Raw genomic sequence first — 20009 nt, forward strand, 5'->3', positions numbered from 1 at the left:
TTCTCGTCTCTATGATTTGTTCGAAAGAAACTTGTTTATATGAATCATTTTGTAAGAAATGTTTGTTGCATTGATTCCAAATACTTTAGATGTGTTCAATTAGTTTATTCGCTTTATTTTTTATTTTATTTTTGGTAAAAGGTTAATAAAGACAAAATAGGAAATTGCATTGCAAATACAAATACAAATACAAAACAATGAAACATCTATATTATGAAATAAATTATTAAAAATTAAACCAGTAATAAATGTCGTTTTGTTGATCCACACTCAATCTAAAATGTACATCTATGTTCACTTGCAGAATGAATGGGATTTTAATGAACTTTAAAAACTCAATTTCAAGTAATTACACCAATCCAATGAACATGTTTAAGTTTGCAGAAAATGCCAAAATGAATTCATCTTTCGTTTTATACTGTTAATCACTTATTCACAAAATAGACCATCATTGTCACTTGCAATATGTTTTATTTGATTCTGAAGAGGATTATGTATCGTTTTCAATTGTCCCTGAATTCACAAACTGTATCGTTTTACTAAATTTACTGTTGCTGCTAACAAAGTCCATGTATCGTTTTCAGATATGTGTTTGAAAAAACAAAATTTAATCGAACTGTTAATCTCATTTCTTATCTGCTAGACAAATACAATACACATTCTCATGATCTAGTACTATTCATTGTAAAATGACTGTAACAATAAGATTATATATTGAGCTACTAGCCTACTACTTATCCTATAAAAATGTAATTGAAATTAACTTATTTGGTGATAGGACTATATATCTTAACTAAAGATGAAAAAACAATAAAAATAACAAAGGGAAATCTTCACTTTATTATGGAGTAATAGAACTCTCTAATTATCTAAGGAAAAAAAAATGCAAGTACCGAAAAATAAAAAAGAGGAACATTGTAGTATAGTCCCCACTTGTCTCTCTTCGTCTCCAAATAAACCACATTAGTCTTTTCAGATTTTTTGTACACTTCCTTCATCCCCCACCCATCTCTCTCTCTCTCTCTCATCCTTCCTCTTTCTTCTTTGCTTGCCCTTTTCTTTTTATTTTATTCTTCCAAAATCAAATAGTTCCTTCTTTGATCTCATTGGGATAACTAAAAGTTTCAAGAAGAGAAACATATCATTGAAGAGAGAACCCACACAAAAAAAAATGTCTGTAGATTTCTCATCTGAGCGTGTTTGCTATGTCCACTGCAGCTTCTGCACCACGATTTTAGCGGTAATCTCCCTCTCCTCTTTATATTGTAAATCTTTCTCAAAAGAAAGAGTGTTAATTTGGTACTTACTCTGAGCTAGATCCCCTTTTCTCTAACTTAAATCAAACTGTTATATAAGATATATATTATTTACCTATCAAAGATGGTTGGTGATATATCTATATGTGTATTGCATGATGAATTTTGCATCTAGTTCATAGATCAACATATATCTTTTCTGTGATTAATTATTGATGAAGATATATATACCGGAAAGTTTCTTAAATTTCAGAAACCCTAAATCTTATTCCTTTTTTTTCTTCTATAACGCGTGATGAGATACCTAAAAGAAGCAAAAGAAGTTCGGTAGTTGAAACATAAATTTTAGTGCTCAAACAAAGTAAACTCAAAGGAAACAGCTCCTGATCAGATTTAGGGCTCTATGAGTAGGTTTTAAGTCTACAAAGATAACTTCTTCTTTCCCTATTTTTACTATTTAAAGAATTTTTATTTTTATTTTCGTTTTAAGGACATTTTTTCTTCTTCTCTTTACAAGTAAATCCTTCATTTTTTACTCTTGTATATTCATATTTTCTTTGGTGTTAGTTCCCTAAGTTTCAACAGCCATTAATATTTTCTGTAAAAGGAATTTGGTAGATAGCATCCATGTGATGCAGTCTCAAAATTAAACTTTCACTAGGGTCTTCCACCTTTATAGTCTGACTTCATACTATCTAATCTTTTGATATGTATAACTGTAGTATGTGACACATGTATTATACTTATATCATATCAATCATAGATCTTTCATCTACAAGCGTGGTCCATGTAAAAATGTTTACATCACATCACCAGCTGATTATTTTAAAATCATTTTTTGGGTTCTCCAAAATTCTCTTTTTATGTTTCTCACAGTGTGCTGAAGCTATTTTATTACATGTATATGATTTTAAAATTTACTTAAAACTTCACTAATTATCTCCAGCTTTATCTAACGGTTTTATGTGACATTTAATAATATCCACAGTTCTTCCGTACATTTTTGATATGTGTGTATCAGTGATATACGTCTATCTATATGTGTGTGTATATAAATTATTGATCTATGATCCATATAATTAAGTAATCATGAGAAACTAACTAGCTAGGTTATGTAGCTTAATGGTTTAGCGTTTAGACAAATTAAAAAAAAAAAAGTTTATCATGAGAAACTCTTGTACACTGATATTATTCATAAACGTTATACTACATATACATAAATAATGGAGATGTCGCACGAGTCTGATTAGGAACAAAAAGGGCCATATTTAATAAAAATGTTAGAGGTCTTCTTGCACAAAATAGGGTGTGTATTGTAGTGGAAAGTACAAAAGATTTGTTCTACCCAGTTCCAGCAACAATTTCTTGATCTATACAAAAGCTGCAAACTGTTAAATCATGGCCGATCTTGACCACTTAGGATTGGATCCTTTCTCTCTCTCTCTCTCTCTCGCTCACACACAAAAATATAAGACGATTATAATAAAAAGATGGTACCATCACATATGAAGGACTTTATGGGCTGTTGTTAAGGTCACGTCGTTTTCTAACATGACTGTCTTCTCCTTACAAGCTTCATCAACCATTCTTCATCTCTTTACTATCTTTTATCATGTTGCCTTGAGGTCTTGTGTGTCAGACATAGAATTCATCAGAACCCACCAAACAGAAAAATACATATTCTTTTATATATGTTAAATTTGATCATTTGTTTGTTCGAATATTAGTTGTGGTAATACTTCTATAAGGTTACTATTTTCTATTTCATGTGATAAAAATCTATAGGACTATCTTTACATAGGAAATAGGAAATCTACAATTAACCAAAAACAAGGTGTGCTATAGCCTATAATGGAGTAGTACTTAACATTCTCTCTCAAGAGCTCTCGTTACATTAGAGACCAGCCACTCGAATTATAAAATAGTGATAAAACAAGACAATTAACGTGTCCCTTATAATGATCAAGACATGTATGAATGATTAGGTAAGTGTACCATACGCAAGTTTGTTCACACTTGTGACGGTGAGATGTGGCCATTGTACCAATTTGCTATCCCTCAACATTGGAGTTTCACTTCATCAAACCTCAGCTCCTCCCATTCACCAAGATCTTCAGGTATCATATTATATTCATTAGTCCTTCAACATTTTTATTATTCCCATTTAGAAATCTGGCTTATATAGTTTTTGAAATCATGAAGCCTCATAGACAGCACACAACCTCTCTGGTGACAAGGAAAGATTGTGCATCGTCTTCTAGGAGCACCAACAATTTATCGGAAAACATTGATCGTGAGGCTCCTAGAATGCCTCCTATTCGCCGTATGTCTCTCTATTTACCTCTTGCATTCCGTACATAGTATTTAAAGTTTGTGTAATATATGCAATCACCAAGCTAAGTGAGTCCATAATTTTCTTTTATTTTCATGTGGCAGCACCGGAGAAAAGACAACGTGTTCCTTCGGCCTACAACAGATTCATCAAGTAAGTGTTAATCCTTTGATGAAATATACTAATTAACTCTTTCGCTACAACTTTAATAAACTAAATTGTTAATTAGGGAGGAAATCCAAAGGATTAAGGCTTGCAATCCAGAGATTAGCCACCGTGAGGCATTTAGCACTGCTGCTAAAAATGTAAGCTTCCTTCTTTACCATTCTTTTTCACAAGGTAGATTGTTGCTAAGATAGCTCAAAAAAAAAAAAAATCCTTATCGTAGCTTCATCGACGATGTCAGAATTATATAGAATTAGGAAGAAGATGCAAAAAAAAATGAAAAAAAAAAATAACTAAAGTTATAAAGTCTTTTAATACTGTATTTTTAGATTCAATAACTCTGTAAAATGTATTTCTTAACTATTTAAAAAATAAAATAAATTATTATCTTTTTAAATAACCTAACAAGTAAATAAATAAAAAATGATATACGAACACATGATTGGATAGTAGTTTTTTTTGTTTGCAATAATTAGTACCAACTAATTGAAATAACTGTGGTGGGAGAATTCTAGGGCTTGGTCACTCTCTTTGAAAATATAAGTGTGTATGTATACCAATAAGATAGTGGTTCTACTATTTATAATTGGTGGAATGTTTATATATCACAGTATTAGATGTTTTTTAAAAATAAATTTGCCTTTCAATTTTTGGGTGTAGTGGGCACATTTTCCTCACATTCACTTTGGATTAAAGCTGGATGGCAACAAGAAAGGCAAGCAATTAGACCAGTCAGTTGCAGGCCAAAAGTCTAATGGCTATTACTAAAGCCTTTATATATATACACACATATATACACTTATACGTATATATATGTGTATAGATATATATGCGTGTGTATGATTTATGTTTATCTTTGTACGTACGCATTAATGAATGTGTAAGCAGAGAGCTGATGATGGAAAGAGATCAGGCGAGGAAGAAGAAGATCATATAACGTTACATATATATACATGTATGTATATATGTTCCTTTCTTTTTTCTTGCGTGTGCTTCATCTATAACTTCATTTCTAGTTTTATTCTCCTAATAAGTGAAGTCTATAAATTTGAACCTAAAATGTTTAGGAAGAATCTTCTTTCTGAAGATTGTAATATAAATTTCAACTTTACTCATTCTGAAAAGGTGTGGTCACGACTTTATATATATAATCCCTAGTTTTATGGTAATTATTGTTGATAATACCTGAGGTTAAAGGGGGATGTATGTGGAAATTGATTGATTCTTTATCAATTTCATGGATATATAGAGTTTGTGTATACATAGAAGCACATGTATATACATAGAGTGAGTAGTAAAAGATATATAAATTCCATCTTGGGATATAAAATGGTAACTTTTATGGTGCTGAGATAATTCTGAAACTCACTCATTCCAAAGAAACATTCTTTGCAAAAAGCAAAGGCTTCCAATGAATAGTTCACTTGGGTTGTTTTTAATACTTTTTTTTTAATCAATGAGAAATCAATGCTCGTGTCTTCTCTTGTCAGCCACAAAACTCATAATCCGGTTGAGTATCATGATTAATAATATGTCACACTTTTATGCTGCTGATCGGCTCACTATTTCAAAGAAAATCATAAGCAGCGTGAAACGGGACGGTCTAGTTTTGGTCGATACCGTTTTACATCAATGATGCGAATTTGACAAAAATATAATTTTTTCTCGACGGTAGGCACATTTTTATGGGGGAAAAATGGTACATAATGAGCTATTATTTGTCTATGATATATAACTACCAGTTCGGTCGTGTATTAATTTGCAGTGATCGTTATCAAGATTCGAATCGAAACCATGGGTTGTTTTAATAACATGGGCGATTTGACTTTGTCAACGCATACTCGTTTTGTGAAACTTTTGTAGTATGTGGTCTACATAAACCATGCATTCTCTTAAAAGATAAAATATTATCGTATATGAACTCTTTTAAGTGACTACTGAATATTATAAGAAAAACGTTGTCTCTTTTGATTAAATGTAATGCAGAATAGCAATTATAAAAGTAATGCTATAGATATTTTGTTGTATAGCTGTGGTCAACTTTTGCTAAAAGAATGCCACTTTGGAAAAAATGACTCAAGCATTTAGACCAAATAGCAATCACTATAGTTTTCACGTCAACATCAAATTTCTATTCAGTATTACGTACTAATTATAACTTCATTTTCTATTTGTCCAAAATGGACACTAACTCCGCAGCTGGTGGCTATGTTTAATGATAAGCATCTCGTAGAGATCGTATATCCACCACTCCCGACGAAGGGTTAGAGAAGTGGGGTCGTCTCCAATGTGTGACAACAGTCTTAGAGACACTTACGTACACCTTCCATCGTCCATGCACAAATATTTTAAGAAAACAGGAAAGTAGAAAAGCTTTGGATATATGATTTTGAATTGAGATAGGTATAAATATAGTAGTAGGAGAGGGAGAGGAAGAGAGGGAAGAGATGACATTTTTAATGAAGGGTCCAAAAGAAAAACAGAATCTGAAACGTCAAATCATGTTAGTTGAGGTCTTTGGCTGTTTGTGCCTCTGACGGGTCTTGTCCACACACTTTAATGTTTCCTTTTCTTTCTTTCTTTTTTCACTGCCTTTTTTCTTCCTTCATTATTATGTTTTTTTGCTTCAATCTTCATTATTACCGTTTTCATTATCCTTTGTTTGTTTAACGGTAAATCTGTTTCGGAACAATTTAGTCTAATAGCCACAAATAAAAGTAGTGTAAAGAATGTATTAGTTAGTTAGATATAATTAGTTATATATAAATTGCCAAATCAAGTCCATAACAAATTAGAAACGTGGATACACAGCTTTATCCTTAATTTTGTTTTTGTTTTAATTAGCTTACATGATTGCATGTGACACATAAATGACAAAAAACAAATTTGACATAAACCATACTTTAAAAATAATAAAATTATGTATTAATGATGTTATTGGTTTAACTGATTTTTATTTTAGAAGTCTACACTTTAAAGTTTAATCCCTACCTCCAACATCTTTAATCCTAACAATCCTATGAAATTGTATATGCTTAAGCAGTTAACCCTAACACTGTGTACCCTTACGCTAATTTAAAAGATTCTATGAAAGTACTTCTAATTTTATATTATTTTTAGCAATAGAATTTCATAACATTAATTTCTATGCTTTATAAACATGTTTAATTCTAGATATGGTATAACTATATTTCTTAAATTGTTACCCTAAAGTCGTATAAATGTGTGTAAAAAAAAAAGTCGTATAAATGGTGAACAATTAAATTGCAAAGATGAAAGAACACAAATTATTCACGTGGCCAGCCCAGCCCAGTAATTGATAGATTTGTTGTTTAAGCCCAGCAATTAGTATCGAATCGAACCAATATTCTGAACCGAATACATCATGGTTACACGACCGACACCTATAAGGTTGTCTTCTTTGATGATCAAACCTAAAGTCCGAAAAAGAAAAAAAAGAAAAAAAACCCGAAAAACTTTAGCTCATTGAAAGACTAATTGACTAAAGACATGGCAAAAAGGATACTGTATTTAGTAATTGTTTGTGTTTGAATTGATTACGTCAAATATAGTTTGATAACGAGATGCATATTGCAATCCCATAGCCAAACTAGAAATATACAAATTTGAATAGAAAAAGAAACGAACTAAGGCAAGTCATATACGGCAATGAAGGACATCAATACACTTCCCATCCAAAGCTTCCCATCTTTCTCCTCCACTTCACTCACTGCCTTCACCACTTTCCCTTTACTATCTTCCAACACCTTTAGCACTTTCCCTTCTTCACTGTACTTCACAGCTACAGCATGAGGCCAACCACCTACCTGCAGCAAGTACTGAAACTTCACTGATATCGGCAGCTTCAGAAAGAACTTCCTCACCCTCGGGTAATGCGCCATCAAGTGTGTGAATATGTTTCTGTGGCAGTGCACCGCCACCCAGAAATCTCCATCTTTGTTTGTGCGGATGTTGTCTGGGAACCCATGTAATAGAGCTACCACTTCTGACGTTCCAGCTTTCTCCCCTTTCAACCAGTATTTCCGTAATCTGAACAACAACAACAAAAAATGACTTAGATTCTGTTCACAGTATTGGAGTTTGTTTCTAGCAGAATCATTGAAACGATATGGAAACAACATGCTAATCGTTCCATTTTAGCTTCAATCAGAAATGCTGATTGCAGAAGTTATGCCAAGTATATATACAGACAATGATGTGGAAGTCAGAGAGGAATTAAGATGAAGGACTCACCTTCCAATAGATCCTTCACAAAAGATGAAAAAGGAGCCGTCTTTGCCGAGGGATAATCCGTTAGGAAACTGGAGATTTCTCACGAGAGTGGTAGTCTCCTTTGTTTTTGGATTGTATTTCAACACCCTCCCACTGTCTTCCCCCGAGACAATCAAAAGCATAAATTTCCTACAAATAGCGCAATCAACATACTCAAACAAAAGTAGTAACTAGACATCGGAAGCTCATTGCAACTTCTTGTAGATCCTCAAAAGATAAACAGAATTCAACATTTAAGGCTCTGAAGTTATAGCCGCAGTCAAAATTTTCAATTTATGTGCCTATGACAGATCATTTCAATCAATATAACATGAGTTCCAAAAAGCAACACTTTATGCAAGCCACTGATCAGGAGAGTTAGTAAAGATCAAAACTTTAAAACCTTACATACCTTCGTTGGAAGAAAGAGCTGCTATCAGTAAAGTAAACATTGCCTTCATCATCAATGTCAAGATCATTGGTAAATCTCAAAGGCACACCATCAGCCTCGTTTGTAACAGAAGTTGCTAAACCTCCTTCCGGACCAACTTTCATTATCCCCAAATACGCATCTGCAATGTACAAATCCCCATTTTTCTTGTCGAATCGAAGACCTAAAGGCCGACCACAGATATCTTCATCCTTTAAGTAATCCAAAAGCGATGGCTTAGGATCACATAGCTCTGACCTAATAAAACATCAAAGTTGAGAACTTTACTGGAAACGAAATGGTCACAAAGACTCGATTGCAATCACAAGACTCACCGATTGTTCGAAGTATATGCGAAATCTGTCCAACGAGTGCCATTCCAAAAGAGAATTCGACCGTCGGCGACTCCGGTATAAGGACCACGACCTTGCGGATCGAAAGCAATGCTCTCGGGACCTTGAACCTCGTTAAGAAACCTGATCTCTGAATTCTGCAACAGATTCTGGCGGTCTCTCTCCTTTGGAAGTGACGATAACGGAGGCATGTCAATCTTGTAAGTTTTGAAATCCGGGAACTTGGAAATGGAGCTGTGACTGAAGGGATCGATAGCGCAATAGATGGCAAAGACGAGAAAGATCTTCGCGAGTATGCTCATGGCCATTTTCTTTGTACGAGGGATGATGATGATGATTTGAAGAAGAAAATGGTTGGGGAAGTTTTAAGGTAGAGAAGTAGAGAAGAAGTAGTTGCAGTAGAGTACACTTTTCTGGTTGAAAATTTAAAACTTTTCTCAATTGCTGCTCTTTTTCGATATATTAAGAAAAGTCAAGGAGCAATTGCAAATCGGCTAATCTGATGGCAACCCGGTATTAAATTAAAAAAAGAAACATGAAAACCGGGTGAACCGGATCGACCTTCCATTTTTTCGGTAGACCAGTTTTATTTATTCTGCAAATAATAATCGTCTTCAATCAGAGAAAAAGTTTGCAGTGAGAAGGAGATTGATTAATCGATCTGAGAAAGATGGGAGATTCGGAGTCATTTGTTGGGAAAAATTGGAATGGATTGAAGGATTTCTGGAGTGATAGGTTATCATTTTTCGAAAATTACACCAGATTCACCAAACGCGACGCGCCTCTTCCTTCTTGGTCTTCCTCCGACGTCGAGGAATTCATTGCCTCCGATCCCGTTCATGGACCCACCGTAATTTCCTTCTATCTTTCTCTCGCTCTGTGTTTTGGAATCTATAGATATTGTTGGTCCATTATCTATGACTCGGCTGGTACTCGATTTTACTCTGCTGTCATCGGTTTATTTTTTTCTTCTTCATTTGATTTTCCATTGGAAAGTTTCTGTTACTTTTTGATATAATAAAGTTCCACTAGGCTAGGTTTTTCTGGCTTTAGTCCTTGGAAGCACAGATACAAGAGGACTAAGCCCACTGCATCGTCGTCGGATGGCATAAAAAACCTAGCAAAAACTGAACTGTTGGTTTGGTATTTGGTATTCTTACTGAAGATCTTACGTTTGGTACTCATTGTGTATTTGTGGTCATCCTATCCAGCTGAAAACGGCTAGGGAAGCTGTGACGTTTGGTGTTACCGGAGCTGCACTTGGAGCTGTCTCTACTGCTGCTTTTGCCTGGAAATACTCCAGGAGTCCACATGGTAATGACATTTCTCTCTCTGTGAATAACTATTTGCTCTTTATAAACCTCACTTGTTTCTTCAAACGAAGACACAAAGCTTGCAATTCAGGGATAATGGGATTATTTGGGAGTCAATTAGACCTTTATGTCCTATATTGATAATACTTGGAAACTGGTTTGAAAGTTTATGCAGTTCTCATGGCGCTTACATTGTTTCTCAATACTAAATTGCTGTTTATTTTTCTTCCAACTTTTGACACCTCTAAACTACTGCTGGTGCGACAGGTGCTGCATTGTCCTTCTTAGGAGGAGGTGTTTTTGGTTGGACCTTTGGGCAAGAGGTCGCCAACCACACACTGCAACTCTACAAGTTGGACACAATGGCAGCCCAAGTTAAGTTCATGGAATGGTGGGAACGTAAGTCTCAATAAAGGTCCTGAATCTAAAACGAAGACGTGTGCTGCTTTCTCGTCCAGAGTATCTTCTTGGGAACAACATGAAATGCTGATTATCCATCCATTTCCAGACTTTCGCCTTTGAAACTTTTTCTATTCTCACTCTTGGAACATGTTTGCCTTGTCTTAATAATACAACATGCCTCATGAATGTTTTGAAGATTTGAGAAAATGAATTCAAAGAAACCAAATGGTCTCAAAAGAATCAGGGAATGACGACTACCCCAACTGAGCACATATCGAAACCTTTCCTTTGATGATTCATATTAGTAACTTTTCTTCATGTTGAGTTTGTTTTTTATGAAACTTACAAATTAACAACGAAGCATTTGCTTTCGTGTGTATTCGTACAAATATGATCAAGTAGAGGCCTGAAATTGTTCATGACTACTGTCGGTCTATTTTTTCATACAAATTGCTAACTACAACACAAATTGCCCTTCGGACTTGAAGAAACAAAATCCACTCCCATTGATCATATAAAGCAGATTTAAATAAGTAGCCTCTGAAGCAATATACCATACAAACCAGCCGAGAGATCCAGCAGGAAGGTGTTCCACTTATTTGAAAGAGTTGAAGAAGCTCACAGTGTCTGCCAGCGCAACGATGAAGGCGTCAACGTCATCCTTTGTGTTGTAAAAGTAGAGGCTGGCGCGTGCACTTGCATTCACTCCAAGATACCGGTGGAGTGGCTGTGCGCAGTGGTGTCCTGACCTTATTGCAACTCCGTGCTGCAACATACAATATTCGTTTTCAGTTTTCATCCCACTATGGATATTCTGATGAGAGAGTAAAGTAGGGGTTTGAGGTGGACGGTTAACATTAGAACGATCAAGATGAATTTGTTTAATCTAGATCAGTTAAAACTTCTTACAGCTGAACTCATTACTAATGTATGAGAATCACTCGGATCAAGTACTTGGACAGGTATCATGTAACCTAGATGATCTACGGGTTTTGTTTTAACCTAGTTATCAACAGAGTCCAGGCTCGTGTTCACACATGAGATTTCACCTAAATCTTGGAATAAAGAAGATCAACCTCAATTATAGGCTGCTACCACAAGATATCCTAAGGTAGGCATCTGAGATTCGCTTTGACCACTAAGTGGTAACATTACCCACTAAGAAGAGAAAGAGGTGGTAGGTAGTGCCCTTATCCTACTTGAGGTACTACCTCATATTAAAAGAATACGTTCAAGATAAGAGAAAACCAGTATGTGATGGGACAGATAGCTCCCAATTATAACAAACCTGCTGATCAAGAAAGGTTGCCAAATCAGTTGGGTGCAAGCCCTCCACATTGAAGGAACAAAGAGCACCCCTGTGAACACTTTCAGAAGGTCTGGGACCGTATATCCGCACATCAGGCAGGGAAGACAGTTTCTCGTACAAATACTTACCAATCTCTACCTGGATGACACAAGAAATTAAAATCTACAGTTAGAAAACATGTGAGAATCTCCGTGACTGTATGTACGTCATTGACGTCTAGTTGTAGGAAAATAAAATTAAACCTCATATTCATGGATTTTCGGCATGCCAATTCCTGACAAGTAATCAACTGCTGCTCCAAGGGCAATTGCTTCTCCTATTGCAGGTGTTCCAGCTTCAAATCTGATACAAACTTAAATATATTTATTTCTAAACTGCAGCAATTATGCAGATTAGTAACTAATATATGTAGAATCCCTACCTGGATGGAGGTTCCGCATAAGTTGAATGGTCAAGAAATACATCTGAGATCATTTCTCCGCCACCTAAAAGAGGATCGAAATACAAGGAAAAAAAGAAGTGGGACTCAGTCCAGTCCCATCCTTGATTAAACAGATATGATAAACTGTTTTCATAAAGAAATATTAGATAGACTGCTTACCTAAGAATGGAGGCATGGAATGTAGAAGATCACTCTTACCATATAAGAACCCAATGCCTGTAGGTCCACACATCTGAAGCATGATTATCATATTACTATAAGCTTGCCACAGGGCTTATTATGCATTTCATGAAGAAAAATAAACAATTCCAACCTTGTGAGAAGACGCAACTAGAAAATCAGCATTAAGCTTCTGGACATCAACCACCATGTGAGGAACACTTTGACAAGCATCCACTAGAACTTTCGCTCCAACATCGTGTGCCCATACCACAATCTCTTCAATAGGAAGAGAAGATGCTAAACAAAAAGAAACATAAGTTAGATACTTACCTTCTTTCATGGAAAAATTAAACACATATACAAGCCAAACAAATTGAATATGATGAGAACATGAAAAAGAATCTACCAAGAACATTAGAAACATGATGAACAGCGACGAGCTTTGTCTTTGGAGAAATCAATTCTCTCAACTTGTTTATGTCAGGGACTTCATCCTCATTCAAAGTCACAAACTTTAGAACTGCTCCAGTTTTTTGAGATACAATTTGCCAAGGAACAATGCAACTATGATGTTCAGCAACTGTAAGTATAACCTGAAAAGCTTGCATCATTCACAATCTCATTTGGAAGAATCTCAACAAGATGGATTGATAAAAGTAAAGCCAAACCTCGTCTCCTGGTTTAAGATTAGAAAGACCCCATGAATAAGCTACAAGATTGATGGCTTCAGTGGCATTCCTTGTAAAAACAATCTCTCTACTATCAGAAGCATTGATGAAACGAGCAACTTTTTTCCTAGCTAACTCAAATTCATCTGTAGCTTTAGCACTTAAATAGTGTATTCCTCGATGAACGTTGGAATTATAGAACTCATAGTAATTCTGCAAAGCGTCCAATACAGCTGCTGGCTTCTGAGAAGTTGCAGCACTGTCTAAGTACACAAGCTTTGACCCATTCACTTCCTGAAATAAAAACTCAATCAATGGTAAAATTGCTTAATTTTCAAATCCATACAATTCAAAGTTAATCAGGTTTATGGAAAGTGGACAAACCTGGTGGAGAATTCGGAAATCTTTTCGAACGCGATGGCCGAGAGAGACGGATTCGGAATCAGTGGAGATGGTGGCGGAGGAAGCGGCGGCGGCGGAACAAACGGATAGCGAAGAGGAGCAACGAACGCGGGAGAAGCTCCGGTGGCCGATGGAGATGGCGTTAGGGAACGACGGGAGTTTCATAGCCACACCTTCCATGGTGGAGAAGACGAATGAACAAGAGTGAGTCTTCAAAGTCACAAGTTCGACCACAGGCGGCGGTCAAAAGATTAATTTCATCTAAAGATATGGGCCGAATTAGGCCTTTTACTCCATTAAATGGGCCCTTGGTTTTTAAGGTCCAATCAAACCGGTTAAATACCGGTTCAACCGACTTTGAAACACTACAAAACACGTTATCTAAAATATCCTCCATTTAGTAGAAAAAGGCAGTTGACAGATATTTATGAAAGAAGTAATGATACGTAGGGAAGCGAAGACAGCAAAAGTAAGGTGTGAGAGTGAGAGATCACATGGGGAAGAGCAAAGAGGCGTTGTCATTTGATTGGACCGACCACTTCGTATCGTCTCATGTTCCTTCGCATCCCCAAGAATTGTCCACATGTCACACTCACACATGTCTTGGTTTTATATGCAGTCAATGACGAGCTCATTATTACTTTATGTACAGTTTCTTATGCCTTTCTTTATTACAAAGAAAGATCAATCAACGAATCACAATTTATAATCAAGAAAAACGGACAAGAGAGTAAGAAGAATTATGTCGCCTTCTTGTTCATCTTGTGTCAATGTGTTACTCATCATGTGCCTTATGCTTCTGAGTTTATCAGCTGATGCGTACAAGAACTACACTGTGGGAGAGTCCACGGGATGGTTCGATATTCAAGAGAGACCCTCTGCTAATTATCAGAAATGGGCCGATTCCAAATCCTTTTCTTTGGGTGATTTCCTCAGTAAGATTTTTTTCTTCAACCCCATTTTCGTTACTACAATAACTTAGCAAAATGTTATATCGTTTGTTTTGTTTTCAATATGTAGTATTCAACACAGATAGCAACCATTCGGTGGTTCAGACATATGATTTCAAAACATACAAAGATTGTGATTACGACAACAATGAAAACAATGATACAACAGAGTGGTCGGCTGCAAATCCTTCAGCAACATCTCCTGTTCCCGTCTCAATAAGTGTTCCTCTTGTTAAAGAAGGTTCCAATTATTTCTTCTCGGGAAACTATGATGGCGAACAATGTAAATTCGGTCAGCATTTTATGATCAATGTAACACATGGTCAGGGCTTACCAGATTCATCATCACCAGATGATGCTGCTGCACCTGGACCTAGCGAATCCTCTCAGTCCGGTGATGATGAAGTTGCTCCTGATACCATCGTCCCGGCCAATTTCGATCATCCTAAAGATATTGAAAGTGCTGATGATGATAAAGAGGTTCATAGTAAAAAAAGTTCTTCTTCCACAACAAAAACTAGTTTGTTTTGTTTTGTCTTTATGGGGCTCTTTGCATCATTTTAATCAAATATTCTTTCATATTTGTATGTATATGCATTCTGTTTTCTTCTTTTTCATAACTAGGATAATAATAATCAAAGAAACAAAAGAGTATTAGTGGAAATTTTAAAGCAGTGAGGGAATAAAGAAAAAAAGAGTAAAGATCATGAGTTATCCTTTTTTTATCGAATATAGTTTGTATTATGTTCAGTTTTTTACTTCGGATTTTGATGTCTCAAAGTTGAGTATCACTTGTTCTCCGAGATGCTTCAACGTAGAACTGCAATTTTTGTTTTTATGATCTAATTGTATCAACAACAATATGCATTATGACGGATATAAATCTAGTAGGTGACACAATACCGACTCCACTACAGATTATTAGGTTATACATACTAATCTGATTTGATGGACTAATTCATTGTATCTACAATATTTGTAGTCACAAATGACAAATCTATAAAGTTGATTAATTAATGTTCATCCGTTATCTAAATTGTTTTTTCCAACCACTTTTATTACAAAAGTTTTTAAAAGGTGTATTGTATCAAAGAACTTAAATAATTTGACATATTCTAGAATTTCCAATCACGGGGATTTTACTTTTACATTAATTATATACAAAAAATACTGTCAACAACAATTTTAACCAATTTAAAGGTCGTCAAATCATTATCACAAGAAAGGAAATGATGAGAACATCGTCAACAACATGGTTAATCAAAATGATCATTACATGAGTTGACATAGAAACTGTGCTAAAAAGCTTAAGGATGCATTAACATGTTAACTCAAGAGATTATGGATTCCATTCAGGATGTGATGTCTAATTGTCTATCATGTTTGACCACATTTTCGCTAGTCAAGAAACTCCAAAAGAAGGGACTATTTATTTGTGGTCAAGTCAAGAATCATTTTATAATTCATTATCCATGGAGAATGACCTAGCAACTTCCAATATTCATGCACTATCTTAACTTTATTTATGTTCTCAAAAACTGTCTTTATCATCATTTGCTTTCATTTCACGCAAATATTTTCTTTTAAATAAGTGTAATCTCCTCTCCAATGGGATCCAATGGAGCCCTTTTTCTATCAAGTAGTATTTTCTTTTGCTTTCACTTCATCGTCTCTTTCCGGATTTAGTTACTCAATCTTGCTTTTAGATTTTACTTTCCGGATTCCAATATGCGATGGCTTTATTGTTTGGACAAACCGTTTTGGTTGTTCGTGTTTATTAAATAGCCTTTCAATCAAATTTACAGGTACAAGGCATCACATTCATACAAATTCATTACAAGGATCGTCCACGTGCTTGTTTAGCTGGAAACAACTACAAAACTCAACAAAGTACAATAAATTTAGGATAAGAGAGAGTTGATGCCTTTGTCTTCCGCTGGCACATGGGTTACATAACATCAGAATTCGTAATGATACACGACACCCATTTCCCATTAAGCAAAAAAATAAATAGAAAGATTAAATAAATATAATAAATCTCCATCGAATAAAAAAAGAAGAAGAACCAAAAAAAGAAATATACAAAGGGTTGGTGGCCGAAACTTTTGTGAGGAGGAGGACATGAAATGGTGGTGGTGGTGGTGGTGGTTGCAAGCAAGCAAGGTGGTAGTAGCAGATATAGTTACAAGGGGATTCAAATGAGCCATTGTTGTTGTGTTTTCTTTTTCTTACGGTGCAGTTCCCCAAGTTGTTGTTGGTGTTTTACTACTCCACTCTGTTCTTCCTCTCACCACTTCCGCTCCATCCTGGAGTCGGAGCAAATGCTGACATTCCACATCCCCCGCTGTTGCCAGGTTACCGATATCGCAACCCGTAACTGCAGTGAGGGACTGAAGCACACTGTCTCTCCCGCATTCCCTCCGATACTCCAGAGTCATGCTTTTCAGCTTCTGCCTCTCCATTATTCCCACTGGAGCACTCTCCAGGATCCACCCAATGTACTTTACATTATTCACATGCTGGTTAACATCTAGGTCACTCCATCGAGGCTGAAAATGTTCATTACCAAGCCATTAGAGAGTCTTACAAGCTGGTCAAAGGTTTGTTGAAACATACAGCAGTAAATACTAGATACTTACAGTGAGACCAGATCGAACATAGTCAGCAGTCTTGTCATCAATTTTTGTTAACTTTCTGCTGTCCTCGGCAAGGACAGGATCAGAATTCACAAAATAAGGCTCTATTTCCCCTCGAACCTCTTCAGGAATCTTTGACAATCTCCTTGTCAGTTTATTCATCATCACCCACACACTGCAAGATAATATTTTGCAATACATCTGTCAAATAGCTAACCCATGAGACCAAAAAATTCCTAATTATTCATTACATAAACTTGTGTAGTTTTTTGTTTAATTGATGATAGAGCAAACACTATAAAAAGAGAGTAAAGACATCAGGTATCTTCATCAGAAAGACCAATGAATGATCAGATGAAGAAAATGAGAATAACTTATAAATATACCAAAAGAAAATCTAACCTTGATGCTCGTGTTAAGGTTTCTCCAGTATTACAGTCCCGAACTAGCCAATCACGACGCATACCATTCTTTCCAGACTGACTGACCCAGGTGTCTACTTCAACAACATCTCCCCTGTGAGGCATATATTGAATAAGCAAATGAGTTATGATGCAATATAATATGCATGCAGAGCATATAATTCAGGGTGCAAGAAGTCATTAGTCATATGAGCATATATCTCGTACTGTAAAAGCAGTATCAACTGAAAAAACGAAATACACATCATTTTTCCCAAACCTGGTTAAAAAGAGTGAGAGCATGAACCTGCAGAACCAGGTTTATGCAAGAGGATAGCTTACCAAGTAGGATATTTATCAACCACAACCTGCATACGAGTGACAACCCATATCAAGTTCTTCTTAAACATCTCAGGTGTAGAGCCAAACCCATCTCCAAGCAATCCAGCAGTCTTAACATGATTAAGCGCCGTTTCCTGTCATGAGCATAAGAGCTTGTTCATACATATCAATTAAACCAGTGACAACAGGTAACCGTAATCATAATCAAATGGTACCTGCAGATGATTCATGACGGTTTCTATAGATGCAGAGCGATCAGCACCTATTTCATATGACCTAATAGAAAAATTCTGACGGAACACAAGGCCATCCTGAACAATTCTCCCTATACCAAAAGGATCCACCAGCATGTCAGAACGCCTAGGTTTCCAATCAAGCATCATCCACTGTTTCTCAGCCGCTAAGAAAATCGTAGTTATAGCAGCAAGAAGCATGCTCCAGTCAGGTAACTGGTTGATGAAAGTTCTCGGCGCAGGGTGTGATGAGGTCTCGGTATCAGTCCTTACAATATCTACAGAACCAGGCAAACCAACCTTTTTCCCATTAATCTTAGGTGGAGCCTGAGCGTTTGGTTTAACCTTCATCCTACCAGAGTTAGGTGCAGAATTGAGTCCAGCAAGATTCGTAGACCCAATCTTATTGCCTTTTCCATTAGGATCAAGTGAAGAAGATGGTACAGGAAAGAATGACGACGTAGCAGAGGTGGCCACCATGACGAGGAGATGAAGCGTTCAAAGACACTGCCACCAAATAAAGATCGAAAAAAGTTAGCTCAAGTGAGTGATAATAAAATAAATGCTACATCTTTTAGCTACTAGCAGGAGGATCTTCCTAAAGTAGGTATAATTTGTAGTTAACTACAAAAATGGCAGAAGAGGAAAAGGACTTCCATAAACGAAGTAAACAAACACTAAAAATCTTCAACACACCACACACACACACAAAAAAAAAAAAAAAAAAAAAACTTTTTGTTATTGCGTAAATTGTAAGATAATCCAGTTCGGCCACTGAGACTATTATGTAAATCGTCATTGTATTCAAAGATTCAACATTTGCCAAAAGAGGTTTCCGAAGTTTTGGTAGAAACCAATTTGATGCAGGTAAGAAAAAAAACACCAGATCTGAAATACAAAACAACAAAGAACAGAAGCGAGAAAAAGCTAAAGCCGGTAAAACCAGATCGTAGAAACGCAAAAGAAAAACAAAAACTTGTATTAGAAAAAATGTAATTCAAACATCATTCTTCAATCAAACATCAATCAGATGAAGAATCCGAACCAGCGACGAAGAGATTCAGAAATTACACAAAGAGAAGAAGAACCCAAAAAAAACAAAAAAATGAAAGAGAGAGAGATCTTACCAATATGAAGAGAGCAGATGAGAAATTTGTTGAGGAAATACAAAAAAAACGTAACGCCAAATTTCAACAAAAGTCTCCAAACCCTAAATTCTCCTTTCTTCGGCAGCCTCTCTGTCTCTCACGATCTCTCCTTCGCCTTTTCTTTAAAACTTTTTTTTTGTTTTTTTTTGTATTTCTCTTTCTCAAATATTTTTTACAATTCAGTTTTTTTGCGATTCTCAATACTTTTTGGGGTAAACAATAGTAAAAAAAAAATACAAATTTTTGGTGTTGAGAGAAAAATAGGGCGAGAAAATTCTATAAGGTGGGTGAGAGAGAGATATATGTGGATATGAGAGTCGGTTTTTATATAATTGCCTCTCCTCTTCTTCTCCATAGTTTCAAAACAACAACGACACATTTTTATTTCATTTTCTATATTTCCCATTTTGCCCTTTTCTTGTTACAAGATTGGTTAACCTAATTAGGCAAATTTATTCAATTTTTATTCATATGGACTACAAATTTTCTTTGAATTTCATTTAGCACGCAAAACTTGATTTGCGCTTCCGTGGAAATTTCCTTTGGACTTGGAAATTTTTTTTTGAAAAATCGAACCAATCAAATTTGTAATTGGAGAGAAAAAGACACATATCCGAATGTGTGAGCAAGCTTGTTGTCAATACTGGCACCGACGCTGTGTAATAATAAGTGGGCAGAGACAACAAGGTACATGTGCATCAATCTCTATCTTACTTGTATTTATTAAGACTAACGAAAACTACATTTAAACTAAACCTAACTCTAGCTTTTTCTCATTTTTTTAGTTTAACCA

General features: G+C 35.7%; 6 protein-coding genes across 6 annotated transcripts; 3 read left to right on the forward strand and 3 right to left on the reverse strand.

Moving 5' to 3' along the window:
• The first annotated feature begins 951 nt into the window (after window positions 1-951).
• On the forward strand, window positions 952-4963 carry YAB2 (Plant-specific transcription factor YABBY family protein). The gene is made up of 6 exons (NM_001084021.2): window positions 952-1240; window positions 3242-3373; window positions 3459-3579; window positions 3693-3741; window positions 3818-3893; window positions 4414-4963. The coding sequence occupies exons 1-6, from the start codon at window positions 1172-1174 to the stop codon at window positions 4519-4521; spliced, it is 555 nt and encodes a 184-aa protein (NP_001077490.1). The 5' UTR covers window positions 952-1171; the 3' UTR covers window positions 4522-4963.
• A 2233-nt stretch (window positions 4964-7196) lies between these two features.
• SSL3 (strictosidine synthase-like 3) lies at window positions 7197-9310 on the reverse strand. The gene is made up of 4 exons (NM_100720.3): window positions 8791-9310; window positions 8438-8713; window positions 8008-8175; window positions 7197-7803 (listed from the first exon to the last, which is right to left on the reverse strand). Exons 1-4 carry the CDS (start codon window positions 9114-9116, stop codon window positions 7401-7403), a joined length of 1173 nt encoding a protein of 390 aa, NP_563818.1. The 5' UTR covers window positions 9117-9310; the 3' UTR covers window positions 7197-7400.
• Window positions 9311-9314: 4 nt separating this feature from the next.
• On the forward strand, window positions 9315-10841 carry SDH6 (succinate dehydrogenase subunit). The gene is made up of 3 exons (NM_100721.5): window positions 9315-9658; window positions 10020-10122; window positions 10389-10841. The coding sequence occupies exons 1-3, from the start codon at window positions 9479-9481 to the stop codon at window positions 10532-10534; spliced, it is 429 nt and encodes a 142-aa protein (NP_563819.1). The 5' UTR covers window positions 9315-9478; the 3' UTR covers window positions 10535-10841.
• On the reverse strand, window positions 10798-13797 carry CPNIFS (chloroplastic NIFS-like cysteine desulfurase). The gene is made up of 9 exons (NM_100722.5): window positions 13489-13797; window positions 13105-13398; window positions 12843-13029; window positions 12588-12733; window positions 12434-12506; window positions 12254-12317; window positions 12075-12174; window positions 11812-11970; window positions 10798-11289 (listed from the first exon to the last, which is right to left on the reverse strand). Exons 1-9 carry the CDS (start codon window positions 13684-13686, stop codon window positions 11119-11121), a joined length of 1392 nt encoding a protein of 463 aa, NP_172325.2. The 5' UTR covers window positions 13687-13797; the 3' UTR covers window positions 10798-11118.
• A 221-nt stretch (window positions 13798-14018) lies between these two features.
• ENODL18 (early nodulin-like protein 18) lies at window positions 14019-15389 on the forward strand. Its single transcript, NM_100723.4, has 2 exons — window positions 14019-14441; window positions 14527-15389. The coding sequence occupies exons 1-2, from the start codon at window positions 14249-14251 to the stop codon at window positions 15018-15020; spliced, it is 687 nt and encodes a 228-aa protein (NP_563820.1). The 5' UTR covers window positions 14019-14248; the 3' UTR covers window positions 15021-15389.
• An 811-nt stretch (window positions 15390-16200) lies between these two features.
• FATB (fatty acyl-ACP thioesterases B) lies at window positions 16201-19686 on the reverse strand. The gene is made up of 6 exons (NM_100724.3): window positions 19196-19686; window positions 18051-18575; window positions 17836-17969; window positions 17495-17608; window positions 17096-17267; window positions 16201-17005 (listed from the first exon to the last, which is right to left on the reverse strand). Exons 2-6 carry the CDS (start codon window positions 18546-18548, stop codon window positions 16685-16687), a joined length of 1239 nt encoding a protein of 412 aa, NP_172327.1. The 5' UTR covers window positions 18549-18575; window positions 19196-19686; the 3' UTR covers window positions 16201-16684.
• Between the last annotated feature and the right edge of the window lie 323 nt (window positions 19687-20009).

Source organism: Arabidopsis thaliana, assembly GCF_000001735.4.
Source record: "Arabidopsis thaliana chromosome 1 sequence".
NCBI classification, from domain to species: Eukaryota; Viridiplantae; Streptophyta; class Magnoliopsida; order Brassicales; family Brassicaceae; genus Arabidopsis; species Arabidopsis thaliana.